Source organism: Dunckerocampus dactyliophorus, chromosome 2 (genome assembly GCF_027744805.1).
Source record: "Dunckerocampus dactyliophorus isolate RoL2022-P2 chromosome 2, RoL_Ddac_1.1, whole genome shotgun sequence".
NCBI lineage: Eukaryota > Metazoa > Chordata > Actinopteri > Syngnathiformes > Syngnathidae > Dunckerocampus > Dunckerocampus dactyliophorus.
This window is the reverse complement of record NC_072820.1, coordinates 31,832,404-31,848,468: the sequence shown is the minus strand read 5'-3', so window position 1 is coordinate 31,848,468 and position 16,065 is coordinate 31,832,404. Positions and strand designations below refer to the sequence as shown.

Sequence of the window (16,065 nt, the reverse complement as noted above, 5' to 3'; positions counted from 1 at the left end):
GCAGCACTATGGATGATCCCGAGTGACCTTTTTTGTAGCACAGTTAGTGGCTGAAGTGCACTTTTATAGTTATTGCCCCATAACTCGGCACAATAAGTTAGATATGGTAATATCAGTGAGCAGTAGAGCGTATGTAGTGCTTTTTGGTCAAGGACAAATTTAGCTTTATTCAGTATTGAGGTGTTTCTTGCCACTTTATGTTTTAAATTTTTAATGTGAGATTTCCAGTTCATCTTCTCATCTATTATAACCCCGAGAAATTTATTTTCGTTTGCCCTGTCAATGTGTACACCATCAATATGTATTTGCTGGTACGTTTCCTTTTTACACTTACCAAATAGCATTACTTTAGTTTTACTGAGGTTCAGGGATAGTCTGTTTTTATCAAACCATCTTTTTAGTAGAGTTAGTTCATCTGTGATTTGTTGTACTAGCTCTGGTGTGCTGTCTCCAGAACATAATGCGATTGTATCGTCTACAAATAATACTGGCTTTAGGTCTTTTGGGACTTTACAGATGTTGTTTATATATAGATTGAATAGTTTTGGTCCTAGAATTGACCCCTGGGGAACGCCGCATGATGTGTTTAACTCCTCGGACGTATGTTCTCCTAGCTTCACATATTGCCTCCTGTCAGCTAAGTAGCTTTTAACCCAGTTCAACACTAACCCTCTAATTCCATACCTTTCTAGTTTAGTGATTAGAATATCATGATTAATTGTGAAAAGAACTAAGAACTAAGAAAACTAAAATACTAAATCACAAATATTTATTTCAATAATTATCTAAGTAAAATCAATAAATTATAAACAAATACCAACAAATATAATTACATAATGTAAGTATTACATACAGTATATGAAAATAAAATAAAAATGAACAAATATAATAAATACATGTGGCAACAGTAAAATCCTAAATCACAAATATATTTTTTAATGATTATATTTATGTTAAGTATTAGTAAAATAAGTAAATAAATCAATTAGAAACAATAAATACAAAAATGAATATAGTTACTAGGGGTGTCAAAAATAGCGCGTTAACGGTGGTAACTAATATATTTCATAATATGACGCCATATTAATTACATTAAGTTTTTTAGCGTAATTAACGCAAAGGCATGATGGCAAGCCACGGCGCTCTGTTAAGATGGCACACGACGGCACAGTGTAGCCCCCCACCGAGTCACACAGAGTTTGATGCTCTTTTATGACTTTATTCTGACCTGAACACATCAACAGCAGTGCAGTCCAACACCATACACAGTATGTACCTCCTACTCCAAACAAACACGCCTCTAGCCCGTTCCTCATTGCAACCACACCTCCTCACTGTCACCAGACAGACTGCGAGATGCATTCAGGGACATTCGGAACATCACAGCAACGTCTTTATTATGCCTGTACGGGTCTAAATAAACAGAAATACAAAGAAAAGTGGGTATTCTTATCACTCACTTTGTAGCTCTTAAGGTGGAAGTACAATTTGCTGCATTTAAGTGCTCGGAAATCCCAGAAATTCGTTCAAAACGTGAATTCAGCTGAAGTGACGTGGTGTCTTTGAACGCAACTCCTCATTGCTCATAATAACACAGTTAAAAGTCTGATTCAAATGTTCTGCTATTAAAGAAAGCAGTGTTAAATAGATTTTCAGACATGTGTGCCATCTCTTAACTTGATTTACATTTTCAGTTAATTTGGCGCTGTTAATACATACAAATATATATATAATCCTGCCCTGTCATTCATCTTTCTTTCAGTAAAATACAGTAAAAATGGGCATATTTCAGACATGGCAATGGTAATGCTAATGTTTTAATTTATTTTGAGCACGCATACAAGTTACATTGGAATACATCACATAGTACAATACTATATGTCCAAAAACGAGTAGGAAGAGGCACAGTTTATTTAATCCTACAACTACCCCTCCATTTGTTTCACATCAATTGCAACACGTTTGTTCACTTCCTGTGTACCAAATGTACTCTTTGCTGGTTTAAAACACGTAGGAAAATGACATGGTGATTAATCATGATTAATTAATTGGAAACCCATAATTAATCGGATTTAAAAATGTAATAATTTGACAGCCCTAATAACTACATACTGTAAGTATTACGTATAGTACATGAAAATAAAATATGAATAAAAAAATCTAATTATAATACTAATACAATAAATACAGTAAAATCCTAAATCCCAAATATTTTTTCAAGATTATAATTACGTTAAGTAATAGTAAAATAAAATAAATAAATGACAAATAAAATGTGACAAAATATATAACAAAAGCAAATACATAACAAATAACAATCAACTCAATGTGACTGGAGGGGACGGTAAAATGCTCATAAAAAGTGTAGTTCCTTTGAGAGCGACAGCATGTGCTGGTGTGTCATCCTGGTCTTACCCCGTGTTAAAGCCCGAGGTGAGACGTGTGATAGAGGCCTTTAGTGCTGATAAGGCCATCAGGCTGATAACTAACTCCCCCGGGACAAGGCCGCCGCCATAATCGCTTCCATCGCCGCCATCGCTTCCATTAGTCCCCACAGACTGAGGTTAACGCCATTCTGCTCAGCTCAGCTCTCCTGCTCCCCCCCACGCTTGTCCATTTAGCGATCACTATCACAGTACATATATTTTATACACCCCATGTGTTGCCGCTTGTTTAACCTTTTGGACCCGCCCACCCACAACGGGGCCTCCATCCACCACTGCCCTTGTGGAGTAGATGGCCGTCGCCAGAGGTGTGTAATGTACTGACAGGCAAGGGCGCCGTTATATTTGGTCGCATTAAAGCGGAGGTCGAGTTTTCACATCGGACGCTTCATTTAAAAAGGAAAAGAAGTTGTCCCAGTGTCTTTGAATGCAACTACCTAAAACACCTAAAAACACAGAAAAGGGTTGAGTGGCATATTTAACCCTTGTGCCACCCTCATATGTACAGCAAAAATCATACACAACAACTGCTATTAAATCGTCATACATGAATATTTTTTTAATATAATGCAGAAAAACAGCTGAATCTGTTTTAATACAGTTAAAAATGTCAAATATCACAACTTTACCAAATGCATGCTTTAATTTAAAGGAAAACTGCACTTTTTTGTCATTTTGCCCATCATCCACAAGCTTTATGTGAAACATGAGCACATATGTTTTTACCTTTTCTGTGCGTTCTAAAGAGAGAAAAACAGTTAGCATGAGAGATCTAACAATTCATGTCAGGGGACACACCTATTTTGACTATAAAGCCCTATGAACAAACATTGTATGGTTTTATATACATGCTGTGACCATGCAGTAACAGGTACATTCATGATAACATGTAATACTTACACTATTTTGCCGTATTTTGGTCATTTTACACGTTACTGGAACATCTTTCTTGGGCGCATTGATTTCAGATCAAACGCTACTTCCGTCAACAACAGCAACGTGTCAAATGCGTGTCTGTTTGCTGCCGCTAATCATGGCATTTTTTGTCATGACACCGGCGTGACTTGGTGGTGTCAGTGTGGAGCTTCCCCAACCCTGCCGACAGAAACGGAGTGATTCTGCTGCACTAAGTGGCGTACAGTGTATCCATCAATGGAAAGGCTTTGTGTGAATGGCAAGGAGGACATTGCAAGACAACAAACGAAGAATTGTTAGCGTTAACAAACCCTACGGTGGTCGAAATTTTTTTCCCCCTACCCAAAATGAACACCCCAGAAAAGACACCCCAGACCAGCTGGACCAGACAGACAACTGTGCATCGTGTAAGTCACCATGCTATTATTGATTGTGATACACGGAGCGCATAGCACATGATATCCAACACAGTCCATCTAGCCGTGTACAAACAAAACATGGAATGTGGGCTAATACTTTACAGATCATTTGGTTTTGCAGTTCATAGGCTTGTTCTTGTTTCCTCGTCACTACAGATTGGTGTCCTGTCACATTGTTTTGCAGTGGGCCCGCTAGCTCTTGGTAGTGGCGTGAGGCGCTGCTTCACTACGACAGAAAAATAGTTTTTCATGCTAGCTGCTACAATAACAATGTCACTGTAGCTTGGTTTATATACAGGTCAATTGAGTAAATAGAACAATGGTTGCCGTTTTTGGAGGTTGTTTTTTAGGGTTTTATAGTCTAAATAGGTGTGTCACGTGCAGAGAAGTGAAAGATGTGTGGTCATGTTTCACATAAGCATTGTAGATGATGGGCAGAATTCCCCAAAAAATGCAGATTTAAAGAAAAAAAAATGTTTTTAATGCAAGTCAATTCAGCATTTTTTGGTCACACAGGTCTCCACAAGGAGTATTTAGCACAAAAAAAATTCCAATACAATCAGATCAGTAATGTTGCTAATCTTTGACATGTCCAAGACTAATGAACGGCAAAGCGCCAACGCTATTTAGTTGTCTTGCACACTGTCCGCTTATCGGGACAGTGACTACAATTCTGACATTGTGCCCTTTTTTGGGATATTTGAAGGAAATTTTGACATTGTCCCATAAATTTTGGTTGACATTTTTCTTTGGGACATTTGGCTAAAATGTTGACATTTTGTGTGGACACTTTTCTATATTTTACTGTATATTATAATATTAACATTGCACCATCAGTGGGACTATTTTCAAAATGTTTAAATTGTCCCTTGATTGGGACATTTGGCTCAAATTTGGACACGTTCCCTTATGTGGACATCTTTTTCAACTTTTGAAATTGTTGCTTCATTAGGACATTTCACTCAAATATTGATATTGTCCCATCAATGGCACATTTTTGTAAACCTTTTAAATTGGGCCTTGATTGGGACATTTGGCTCACATTTGGACATGGTCCCCTTATACTGTATGGAAATTGTTCTCAAGTTTTTGAATTGTCCCTTCATTGGTACATTTCACTCAAATATTGACATTGCACCATCAGTGTGGCCTTATTTTCCATTTTTAAAATTGTACCTTGGTTAAGACATTTGACTAAAATTTTGACATGACAGGTCTCCTTATGTGGACATTTTTTTTTCAAGTTTTGAACACAAATATTGAGACTGTACAATCAGTGTGGCCTTATTTTCCATTTTTCAAATTGTCCTTTGATTGGGACATTTTGACCAAATTTGGACATGGTCCTCTTATGTGGACATTTTTCTTAAGTTTTGACATTATCCCTTCATTCATTGGGACATTTCACTCCAAAATATTGACATTGTACCATCGATGGAACATTTTTCTCAACTTTTTAAATTGTCTCTTGCTCGGGACATTTGGCCCAAAGAACTTAAATTAAGCTAAATTCCAGCATCAAGGCTAGATTGTGGACAACACACGTCCTATATGCTATTGAGGGACAATCAACTGCTAAAAAGTCAGCATTTCCTTTCTGCTGTGGGCATGAAATCGTGGACGTGGCGTCTCTCTGACTGACTGTGTTGTGGATTATTAGCTTAAGCTGGCTAAAAATATCCCTTTGACTGCTTAAGCCTCTGACAGCAGCAACATCTCACACATTCTGATAGCTTCATACCAACCACGGCCCGCCACTTATCATCTTACCTTGTTTGTACCGCTTTACCTCCTCTCTCCATCTCACACACACACAAGCCTTCTCCCACCGTCTTTTGATTCTAACAATATGATTTTTATCTATTTGTTGGGCCCAGATGTCACTCGTCATTGTGGCGACAGCTGCACGGGCACACGTTGGAAAGCTGTGGAGCACAACATCCCCCAAAAACACACAAAAACACACATGACGTGTAAAACACACACGGCTTGTAATAGAAGGCATTAAATGTTGATGCTGTGGGCTCCTTAAGACAAAGATGGTGTTTATGATGGCCTATTAAGTGAGCTTTATGTTTCCCCGAGTAGCCTTCATATTTGCATTTTTACACCATCATTGTGTACGCTCATCTGCTGCAGCCTAATGGGAGCTAATGATACAATTTGGTTGGGACTAATGAGAAGTGATTCTAATATTTTGGTCACCGTATTTGGCTACATAAGAGGGTCAAAATATTAGAAACCACTGTCAGTATTCTATGCAATCAACCAAAATAATGAACTTTTTTTCTTGATGGTATATTTGTATTTTAATTTTTTTTAATAATATTTCATATATCATACAAATAATATTATTATTTATTATACAGTCATTTATAACTCTCAATGGAGAGTCACAATATTTTAAATTAATAAAATGATTAAAATGATTAATTAGAATAATATTGCAAATGATACAATGCAACAAAAACAATACAATAAATAGTGTAATTGGAAATGGGAAATTTATGAATTCAAGATTGTATTATTGTCATCATTATTATTATTATTATTATTATTCTAAAGTATTATAAATTATAATACAATAAGAAATGTCTTTTTTTTGTATATTTTTAGATTTTTTGGGGGGTATGCTTGAATTTCTATTATATACTATTTGTATATTATATATTAATTTGATATTTATTTGTGTTTGTATTATTTTAATTTGTATTTTTGTTTGACTGAGTTACTATTCTCGCTTGAGTCGCTCTCTTCTTCTTCTTTGACCGGAGAGTGCAATGGAGGCTCCATGGCGCCCCCGCAGCTCTAGCCCTGCATTGCACATTGTAGACGCTGATGCGGCAAAAGTCAGCGAATAGAAGGAGACCTTTGCTCTTTATCAAACCGACTGTAGTGATTTATTGACTTCTTAGAGTGTGCGTGCGTGCGTGCGTGTGTGTGTAGGTGTGTGCGTGCGTGCACGTGTGTTGAGCACTGGATTGACATATTACTGTTGAGACAGTCCCCCAGGGAGCACTCACCTTATTGTTCCATGTCATTTCCTCCCCTTCTCTTTGAGCGCCACCCTGTTGACCTCCCCACAAGGTCACGCCACCTCCACCAGGCCTGCCCCCCCACCCTGCTTTTTTCCCCACAAATGGATTATTGTGGAATCATACCATCATCTTATTATCAGCTATAATAAAGTGTGTGGGCACACAAATGAACAGAATAAGATTTTCATTGCATGGTATAACTGCTGTTTTACTATGCACATGACAATGAAACTCTCTTGTATCTTGTATCTTGTACAATGTTGTTGGTGGTACGAGGTAGCCTCACAAGCGAAACACTAGCATTAGCATGGTATTATGCACCATGTGCTGTACGCTAGCTGTTAGCGTCATCGTGCTGCGCCTGCATAGACCACTGATACGAGTTTGCGGACTCCTGAGAGTTAAAATGAGTTGGTAGCTTAGTGTTAGTTCAATATTAGGCGACGTGTTTGTTGTTTTGAAGCTTCAGTCACACTTTTTGAGCTGTTTTAAATCAAAAGAAATATTGCAATTTTTTTATGTTTGAGAGAGAATAATCACACTATGACAAAAACATTGAATAGAAATCATTCAATATGCCATAAAAAATAATGGTAAAAATTCTACATATTTTACAAAATCCCTGCTTGATCTACTTTATGTTTTTGTTCTAATTTATATTTGTTTTTAATTAAGATAAGTGGCGCTCATACTGAGTAGTCAGACCCGACTAAATTACCTTTTAGTTTTAATATGAACATTTAAAAATCACAATACTACGTGGTCCAAAAAAAAAAGCACTAGCAATCATTAAATAGGCAAAAAATAATGATCGTGCATAATAAAAAAAAATCATTGAAAACGTTTTCATTAAAAGTTTATGCAATTTTTGAATCAAATATTCCAAGTAATAACAGCAAAAATGATTGTCCAAAGGCTTGAGTTGAACTTTCTGAGCTACTACCTTATCGTAGTGGAGTTTGCGCATCCCGATGTTTTCCCTCGCCCAGACGCGGGTCACCAGGGCCCCCCTATGGAGCCAGGCATGGAGGTGGGGAAGGAGCCTGAGCTGGTGCGCAAGTTGGAGAAGTTCCAGCTAGATATATTTGGACTCACCTCGACGCACGGCATGGTCTCTGGAACCAGTCCTCTTGAGAGGGGCTGGATCTATTCCACTGTGGCGTTACCAGCAGTGAGAGGCGACTGGCAAGAGTGGCAATTGTTGTTGCCCCCGGCTTCGGGCCTGTACGTTGGAGTTTAACCCGGTGATCAAGAGAGTATTTTCCCTCCGTCTCCATCTAGGGTTGGGGGACGGCTCCTGTGTCTGTTGTTTGTGCTTATGCGCCAAACAGCAGTTCAGAATACCCACCCTTTTCGGAGTCCCTAGCAGGTGTACTGGGAAGTGCTCCCTCGGGGAATTCCCTCGTTCTGGCCCAAGCCGCTTGCGGTTCTGGCGGTCGCCGAGGCCAAAACTCAGACGTGGGAGTTTGAGGAAGCCATGGAGAACGACTTCGAGCTTCGAAGAGATTCTGGACCACCATCCGCTGTTTCAGTAGGGGCAGTACAGCAGTACACTGTGAACACCGTGTATGGTGGGGATGGTGTGCTGCTGACCTCGTGTGGATGTTGTGGATCGGTGGAAGGAATACTTCGAAGACCTCGTCAAACCCACCGACACGTCTTCCAATGAGGAAGCAGTGCCTGGGGACTCTACGGTGGACTCTCCGATCTCTGGGGCTGAGGTTGCTGATGAGGTGGCTCGGGCATCTGGTAAGGATGCCTCTTGGACGCCTCCCTGGGGAGGTGTTCAGGGCACGTCCGAATGGTAGGAGGCCTCGGGGAAGACCCAGGGTACGTTGAAGAGACTATATCTATCAACTGGCTACCACGACTGGATAAGTGGAAGAAGGTGGATGGATGGATGGATGGATGGATGGATGGATGGATGGATGGATGGATGGATGGATGGCTGGATAGATGGCTTGAGTTGTTTTTTATTTTTATTAAATTATAAAGCGTACCAATTGAGATTACTCCTATTTTTTTAAATGCATAATAGTATTATTTTTATTTTTATTGTATTATTATTATGATTGGTGGTAGTAGTAGAAGTAGTAGTAGTAGTATTCATATTAATATTATACATAGAAGTCAGTCCGTCTGCCAGTACAGTGGAACCAAATGCTTGAGTCTTTTTGTGTTTTCACATATTAACATTACGCTGGTTAACACTTGTACAACACCTAAAGAAAGTTCAACTGCCTTTTAAAACATTGCCTGCAGAGTTAATCAAGCTTTTATGATGGCCACAGCTTGACCTTAGAACAGACTATTTCTATTTCCATTCTCTACTATGAGGGAAAATTCCAAGCACACTGACGGGCGAATGAGTCAGACATTACACTCAGTGACCTTACCTCTTAGCACTATTTATACAATATGTGATGAAATATGTTGCTCTTGGGCTGGTACTACCCACTGCATGCCTCAGGTACTTCAACACTATGTAATTAACAGTTGTTATTTCTTTTTTTTTTAATGCAGGAGGCGGCGACATTTGGCAAAGAGCTGGGCTTTGAGGTGAGTTAGCCTCTCCTGATACAAACACATCTTTCTTATTTTATTTTTTGCTGATAATGAAGTTCTTTTTCGGACAGTGATTGATGTGCTATTATACTCTGCGGGCCTGGATGCAGTTGCTATGGCAACCTGGCAGTCGTCATGGTTTCTTTGTTCAGCGCGCCTCTCTCCCTCACCCTCTTTCAGTGTGTGTGTGTGTGTGTGTGTGTATGTGTGTGTGCGTGTCTGTTATGACGCACTCTTGCCTGGTGTACAGCCGACATCGCCTACAGATGTTATTTATTGAATTTTGAAAAGCCTCTCCGGAAGACGACGTGTCCTTTGGAGCCTTTAGCTCGTTAGGTTGCCTCCTCGTGATGAACCACGTCTTGCCACCCCTAACATTCTTTTTTAAAAAACACACATTAAAGTCTCTTAATAAGCAAATTAAAGTAATTTTTTGACACTATGGCCTCGTATGTGTCAAACTATTTGTTTTTTCAATTTGATCTCCCTTTTAACGTGTGAATAATTGTCATCCGGCATCGCTAGCGCTGTGATCAACGTGACCGGAATAGAAATACGATGATGGCACTTTGGAGGAGGAGAGGGGAGGAGGAGGGACAGGTGAAGGAGTGATGGAGACTCATGGGAGTCACACACACAAAAAAACACACACACTCATAAAGGGCAAAAAGTGTAAAGGTTCGCTCTTTGACATTTACCGCAATATTTCTAAATTGCATTATTATTATTCTTACTCACTTGAAAATGTGCTATTGATCTGGAAAATTGTTCATCAAGCGCCGCGTTGCTGCTTTGACATCACTTGATTAAGATGTAGTAATATCATAGTAAATAATAAGAAAATGGATAAACAGTTACACCACTGAAAGTGAGATGTATTATTATTATCAATATAAATATCTTTATATCATGATTACTTTATTGATACATTTTTATTATCATTTATTTTGTATCTATGTATTATAATATATATTATAATTGAGTTATGTATTTTTATTATGTTTGATTATTTCATTTATGCATTTTATTATAATTTGTAAGATTATGTATTTAATAAACAATACAACATTTAATTACAGATTTTTATTACACTATTTTATTAATATTTTATTGTGTTTTCTCATAACATTTTGAAGAATAATAACATAGAGTTCTTCTTCTATGATGTTTACATCAGTGGTGTGCCAGCAAAGCCTTCTCTGCTGGCCTAAACACTACCAGAAATACTGACCTATCGTAAATTCCGGTGTATAAGCCACACCCACTAAATCTAGAGGAAAAAACAGATTTGTTCTTATATAAGCCGCACCGGTGTATAAGTCGCACGTGTCTACCAGTCGATGAGGACCAGTCAGCTCTTTATTTGACAGGAGCCAGTCATGAGCTACGAATAAACTCATGACGAGTTTGTCAACCCATTGCTCAATATAACAGTCTGACTGACGGTTTCATCTTACAAACAACATTAAACTCATCACAGAAATATAGAAAGAAGTATTAATACGAGTTTAATATAAAAAAAAACCCCAACATTTTAAATTGTTCCCATAATGCATTTCATTTGAGAAAACCATTTAATTGGAGGAGAGCATAGAAAGCATAGAAAATGGCGCTGCAATGCTGATTCAGTCCACCAGAGGGAGCCAGAGGACCCGGATCTCTAAGCAAAAAGAGGGAAGCTGACATCTTTGCAGCGCCCCTATGAATGCGTTGCTCAGACGCAATGCCTTATGGGAAAACTTTAAAATGTTTTTTTAATGTCATATTGGGGTATGTTTGTATATTTGTACAGATATCTTTTCAGTGTTAAGTTTTTGTGTGATAATTTAGCGCTGTTATGAAAGTGTTCTTTGAAAGATGACAACGTTAATCAGACTGTTATATTGTTGTACTGGTATATATACTGACCTCCACTGACTTCCAATGGGTTGACAAGCTTGTTGTGAGTGCACTGATAGACCGTTATTGGCTCCTGCCAAAGTGGCAAAGTACTGTTCTGAAGTAAAGGAGATGTCGCAAGATTAGAATGTAGTTATAAATTAGCCGCACCGCTGTATAAGTTGCAGTGTTCTCTAGTAATTTATTCCCAGCAGTCTATTATCTTCATTTTGTAGCATGGGTCTTGGCTGCACTGCTTCCAGTATGTGTATGTGTATGTTAGACGTTTTTGTCCAATCAGATTTCAGCGTGTTATGTGTTGTCATGTGAATGTAATCCGCCCAGGGCCTTCAGAATCAGCAGTGCTGTGTCATAGACACTGTGTCTTAGACACTATTAGTACACTATCAGATTTCAGATTCGCCTCACAGGGCCAGCTAGCAGGCGTACTGTAACATCAACATTTTTTGTCCTCTGATTGTTTGATGTCTGAAAACCTATGCCTCAAACTTACCAGTGGGCTTGAAAGCATCATATCATACATGGTATGCATACATGGTTAGGAGGTGGACTGGGTCACTTTAGTCCTCATTAGGCCTGTCACGACCACAAATTTTGCTGGTCCATAATTGTCCTACAAATTATTGCTGATCAACTATATTATTGTCAATGTTATTTTGAGACCATTTTTTCATTCATGGAATGATTCTAAGCTCAGCATTTGCTAAATCGCCACAATAAACATTATACATGTACTTTTATTTTTTGTTTTGACTTCTTCCGCTGCCCGTTTAGGCAGCAAACTAGTTGAATGACCTTTGATGCTACTTTCTCATCAAAATAGTGTACAGCTGCACTCTAAACACCTGTTGGCTTTGTTTAGTCTGCACCCCGAGAGCCTCTTAGCACCTTAAACCTGAGTAGAGCACCTTTTTTTTATGTCGGCGAACGTAAAACCGAAGGGCGACAATGTGCCGAAGCCTTGTGTGGTTTTGCATTCAGTGTCTGGAGGAGTGCTTGTGGTTATATCCAGTCCCGGCGACAAATTGCTTCGCCCCCCACACCAAATCCCCCCACATTGCCTCCTCCCTTGCCCCAAGCACCGTGGCTTGCTAACAGCCTCTGCATTAACCTCACCATTAGCACTTACTTAGAGTGTTACACCCATTTTTCCCTCAGCCCGGGTTCTCAGCGGACCTCTCAGGTCTAATTAAAGGTGGTTCGGAAAGCGTTTAGAGGTGTAAAAAGCTCATTGGTTGACTTTTGCGGTGCCTATCTTGTTTGATTACCGTGCTGTTTGCTCTTGATTCCAGCGCAACCTCAATCGCAAGCACCCACTCAGCTGTGGGGTGGCCGTAACAGCACTCCACTTGCTTCACCGTACATCATGATGAGTTAATAATAAAGCAGCACTGACAGCCACATCTAATCAAAGGCAAGCACTGGCTGGACAATCTTCACACACCTATTTCCACCCTACTTAGGGAATATGACACAGCCCATCATTTCCCCCCCACTGAAGCATCATCCAGCCTCTTATTGATCCGCTTCCATCTCCCCACTTGGCCTCGTTAAATTGATAACGCCGTGTGCTTGCAGACGGACGACATCGGCGAGATCGCGAGGAAGACCCAGAACCTGCCCAAGGACAACCTGATTAGGCCGAGGATAGTGGTCTTCACCCAGGGGAAGGACAACACTGTCGCAACCACCGGTAGGCCATTTTTTTAAATACAAAAAGTTGCAGTCATTTAGTGTTATGAAGTGATGGCACAATTCAACACGCAGGGCTTTGTGAGTGGGGGACATTGTCCTGAATGAAAGCAGTTTCACTTTTATACCCGTGAAATAAAAATGTTGGTTTCTCTTTTGGATGAATGGACAAAAATTCCCCAAAACACCACTTCAGAGTCTTGTCAGAAGTCTTCCCAAATGTTCTTGCACAAAAACGTTTCAAAAAACGGTTTTATTTCGCATCCGTGCCACATGTCATTAGAATCGCTACAAAACGTGAACTTTGACTTCTTATTTTGATGTCCTCCGCAGTCTGTTTAGACAACAAACTTACAGCACCAAAGCTCACTGCTACGAAGATTTTTTGCAACGCAAAGTGGAATAATCGGCGTAACCCGTCGTTTTGAAGTGTTCTGAAATGATGGCGCAGGTAAACACGCTGAAAGCAGGCAGATGTAGCGCTGTGTGAGTGCGGAAAATTGTTGTTAATTAATGCATGTTCCATTTAATTTTTACTTTCACTTTTTTGTTTTACTTATTTTCTTTTTGTGCACGGTTGTTTTAAACTCTTCTTTGCTTTGCCTTCTAATTATTTTTGGACACAACTCAACATTGAATGGCCCAAAATTCCCCACACTATACAGTGGTGTGAATAAGTGTTTTCCCCCTTCCTGGTTTCGTTTTTTTTTTTTTTTTTTTGCATGTTTGTCGCACTTACATGTTTCAGATTATCAAACACATTTAAGTATTAGTCAATGACAACACAACGGAACACAAAATGCATTTTCTAAATAAAACTGTTTTTTATTAAAGAAGAAAAAAAAATCAAAAGTGGAAAAACAAGGGGAACCGCTTCACATTTCCTTCCGTCTTCACTTCCAATTTGTCCCAATACTTTTGTCCACACTGCGTGTTTTTATTAAAATTTAAGACATGCCATGTCTTTTTAAGACATGTGTAGCCTTCACTTGAAAGCACATATCTGGAGAGCTGCGCAACGTGGCCTCAAATAGACGGGAGAATGCTGACAAGAAGAGCCAAATGCTATCAGGCCTTCTGCTTTCAAGTCAACCTCCAGTATTGACACCAGATGTCAAAAAAAAAAAAAAGAACGCTACATTTAGTCCTAAAAGCCATGTTGGTGGGGGGAATAGGGGGGCATACATTGATTTGTGGAGTCCTTCTAACTTTTTCTTGGACACAGTCCAGGATGTTCAACTCCTACATGGTGCCCCCTAAACCTCATTTTACCACACACATGTTGCTCTTATTAGCTGTTAGCATGGGTTCTAGCTTCAAATGGCATGCAGAGATGTTAGTTTGCCATGCAAGCACCCTTTCTTTTTTAGCCCTGTCGTGCACAAGCAAAGATGGCCTCAGGTGAAGTCTCCATCATATCACCCCCCATCCCTACACCTCCCCCCACCACCACCCTGAGGAGACGGCAGCACTGTTAGCACGGCACTGGCTTGGCATGTCTTTTATTCTATTTTTTAACCACCGTATTTGCTTTTATGGTCCGTCTGCCCTTTCCGGTTAAGGCTTTTTGAGAGGATAAAATAAAGGTTAAAGCGGCCGTAAGCGGTCTGAACCGCCTTTTGTCCTGCAGGGGTTTGGACTCACTTTTACAATCAGAATTTTGGATTTCAGTTGAAGCAAGCAACAGGACAGAAAAGCATGAGTCCAGTGTTGCTTTTGGCAGCCATTTTATTTGTAGGCTTAGTCTTTTGGACGAAAATACTTGTTGTTTTAGTCTCATTTTAGTAAGGGTGTCACAAGATCTCGCAAGATTTTCTCCTTCAGAATAAAAAATGTTTTGTGGTAACTAGGCCTGGGATAATAAATACACAATAAATGAAAATAACCTCAATAATTTTGCCGGCCTCAATATATTGCCGGGGCATGTGTGTCTGTTCCAACCAGTATATACTGTAAATATCAAAGCATTCAACCTGAATGAAATGTTATGAAGTTTCTTTTTCCAGGAGTACACTTTCACAAAAGATGTTACTTGAAAAGCAAATGAAAAGACATTTTCATATATTCTGTCGTTTATGTGTTAGTGTGTGATGCAGCAGCCACTTAAACATGCACAATCAAGCAACTTATAAAAGATTTGTGTATGAAAAGTGGTGTAAGCTATTTTTATGACACCCTAAAGTAAACAGGATGTAGCCAGCGTAGCCCTTAATTTGAAGGCCTGAAGTGTGTTGTGCGGGTTGAGTAGGTGTCTTGACAGTTGCTAAACTAGACTAACTGTGCACATGAATAAACTTACCCCCTCGAGCCGTAGCTCCCGTCCTTTATTTACACCGAACTTCCTGGGCATCCTGAAGCCCTCGGCTACACTGGCTTGAGACAGTCGTCATTTATTGTATTGTTTGACTTCCCCTGATTCTGACTGCTTCGAGGAAGCCCGACGTATTTCCACGCCATGAATCCGGAAGTGTTTAATCATGGTTACCCTTATTAGCATGCTGTTGTGTCACAGGTGTTGCAATGAGCCGACCGCTCTTTTTTATGATGCAAAGCCAAACATTTTAGCCGCTTCTTCGTTGGTGCTTGCCGGCTTCTTCTTCGTTGGTGTTCGCAGCTATTTGTGAAGTGAGCATCGAGACTAGGAATTGAAATTTTAAAAATGTGAACCATCCCGGGAGAATCGCAATGTTAGTTCCGGTTCTCATCAATGCTGGAGATTCGATGCCCAACTCTGTTCGTTGGTCATTGTATTGTTCTTTTTTCCCTGCCATACTCCTAATATTGATTTGTGTTTTTCAGACAACAAAATTGTAGATACATGCTTTTTCTTAACCGCAATTTTTGTGTTGGTAATGTAGGTATAGGCTTGTCATTGGACAGCATTTTTTAAAAATATTTTTTGTCCTTTTTTATAGCCATATATAAGAAGAAAAAAACTACTTTTCAATGGACTGAAGACTTTGTATATTTTTCACTTTTTTAATTGATGTTTTTCAGGAAACAACAGCAAAAATTATGTTTTTTCCCCAACAACAAAACTTGAGATACAAGTTTTCTTTACACAGAACTTTTTTTAATCTTAGAAAAAGCTTT

At 39.3% G+C, this 16,065-nt stretch overlaps 1 protein-coding gene across 2 annotated transcripts in view; it reads left to right on the top strand.

The window, feature by feature from the left end:
* The window catches only part of LOC129168461 (adenosine kinase-like), a 142,808-nt gene that overhangs the window by 109,450 nt on the left and 17,293 nt on the right, over window positions 1–16,065 (top strand). For both annotated transcript variants that reach the window (XM_054753769.1, XM_054753778.1), the window contains exons 8-9: window positions 9,340–9,375; window positions 12,859–12,973. In XM_054753769.1, coding sequence (XP_054609744.1) covers window positions 9,340–9,375; window positions 12,859–12,973 — 151 coding nt within the window. The remainder of the gene's footprint in view (window positions 1–9,339; window positions 9,376–12,858; window positions 12,974–16,065) is intronic.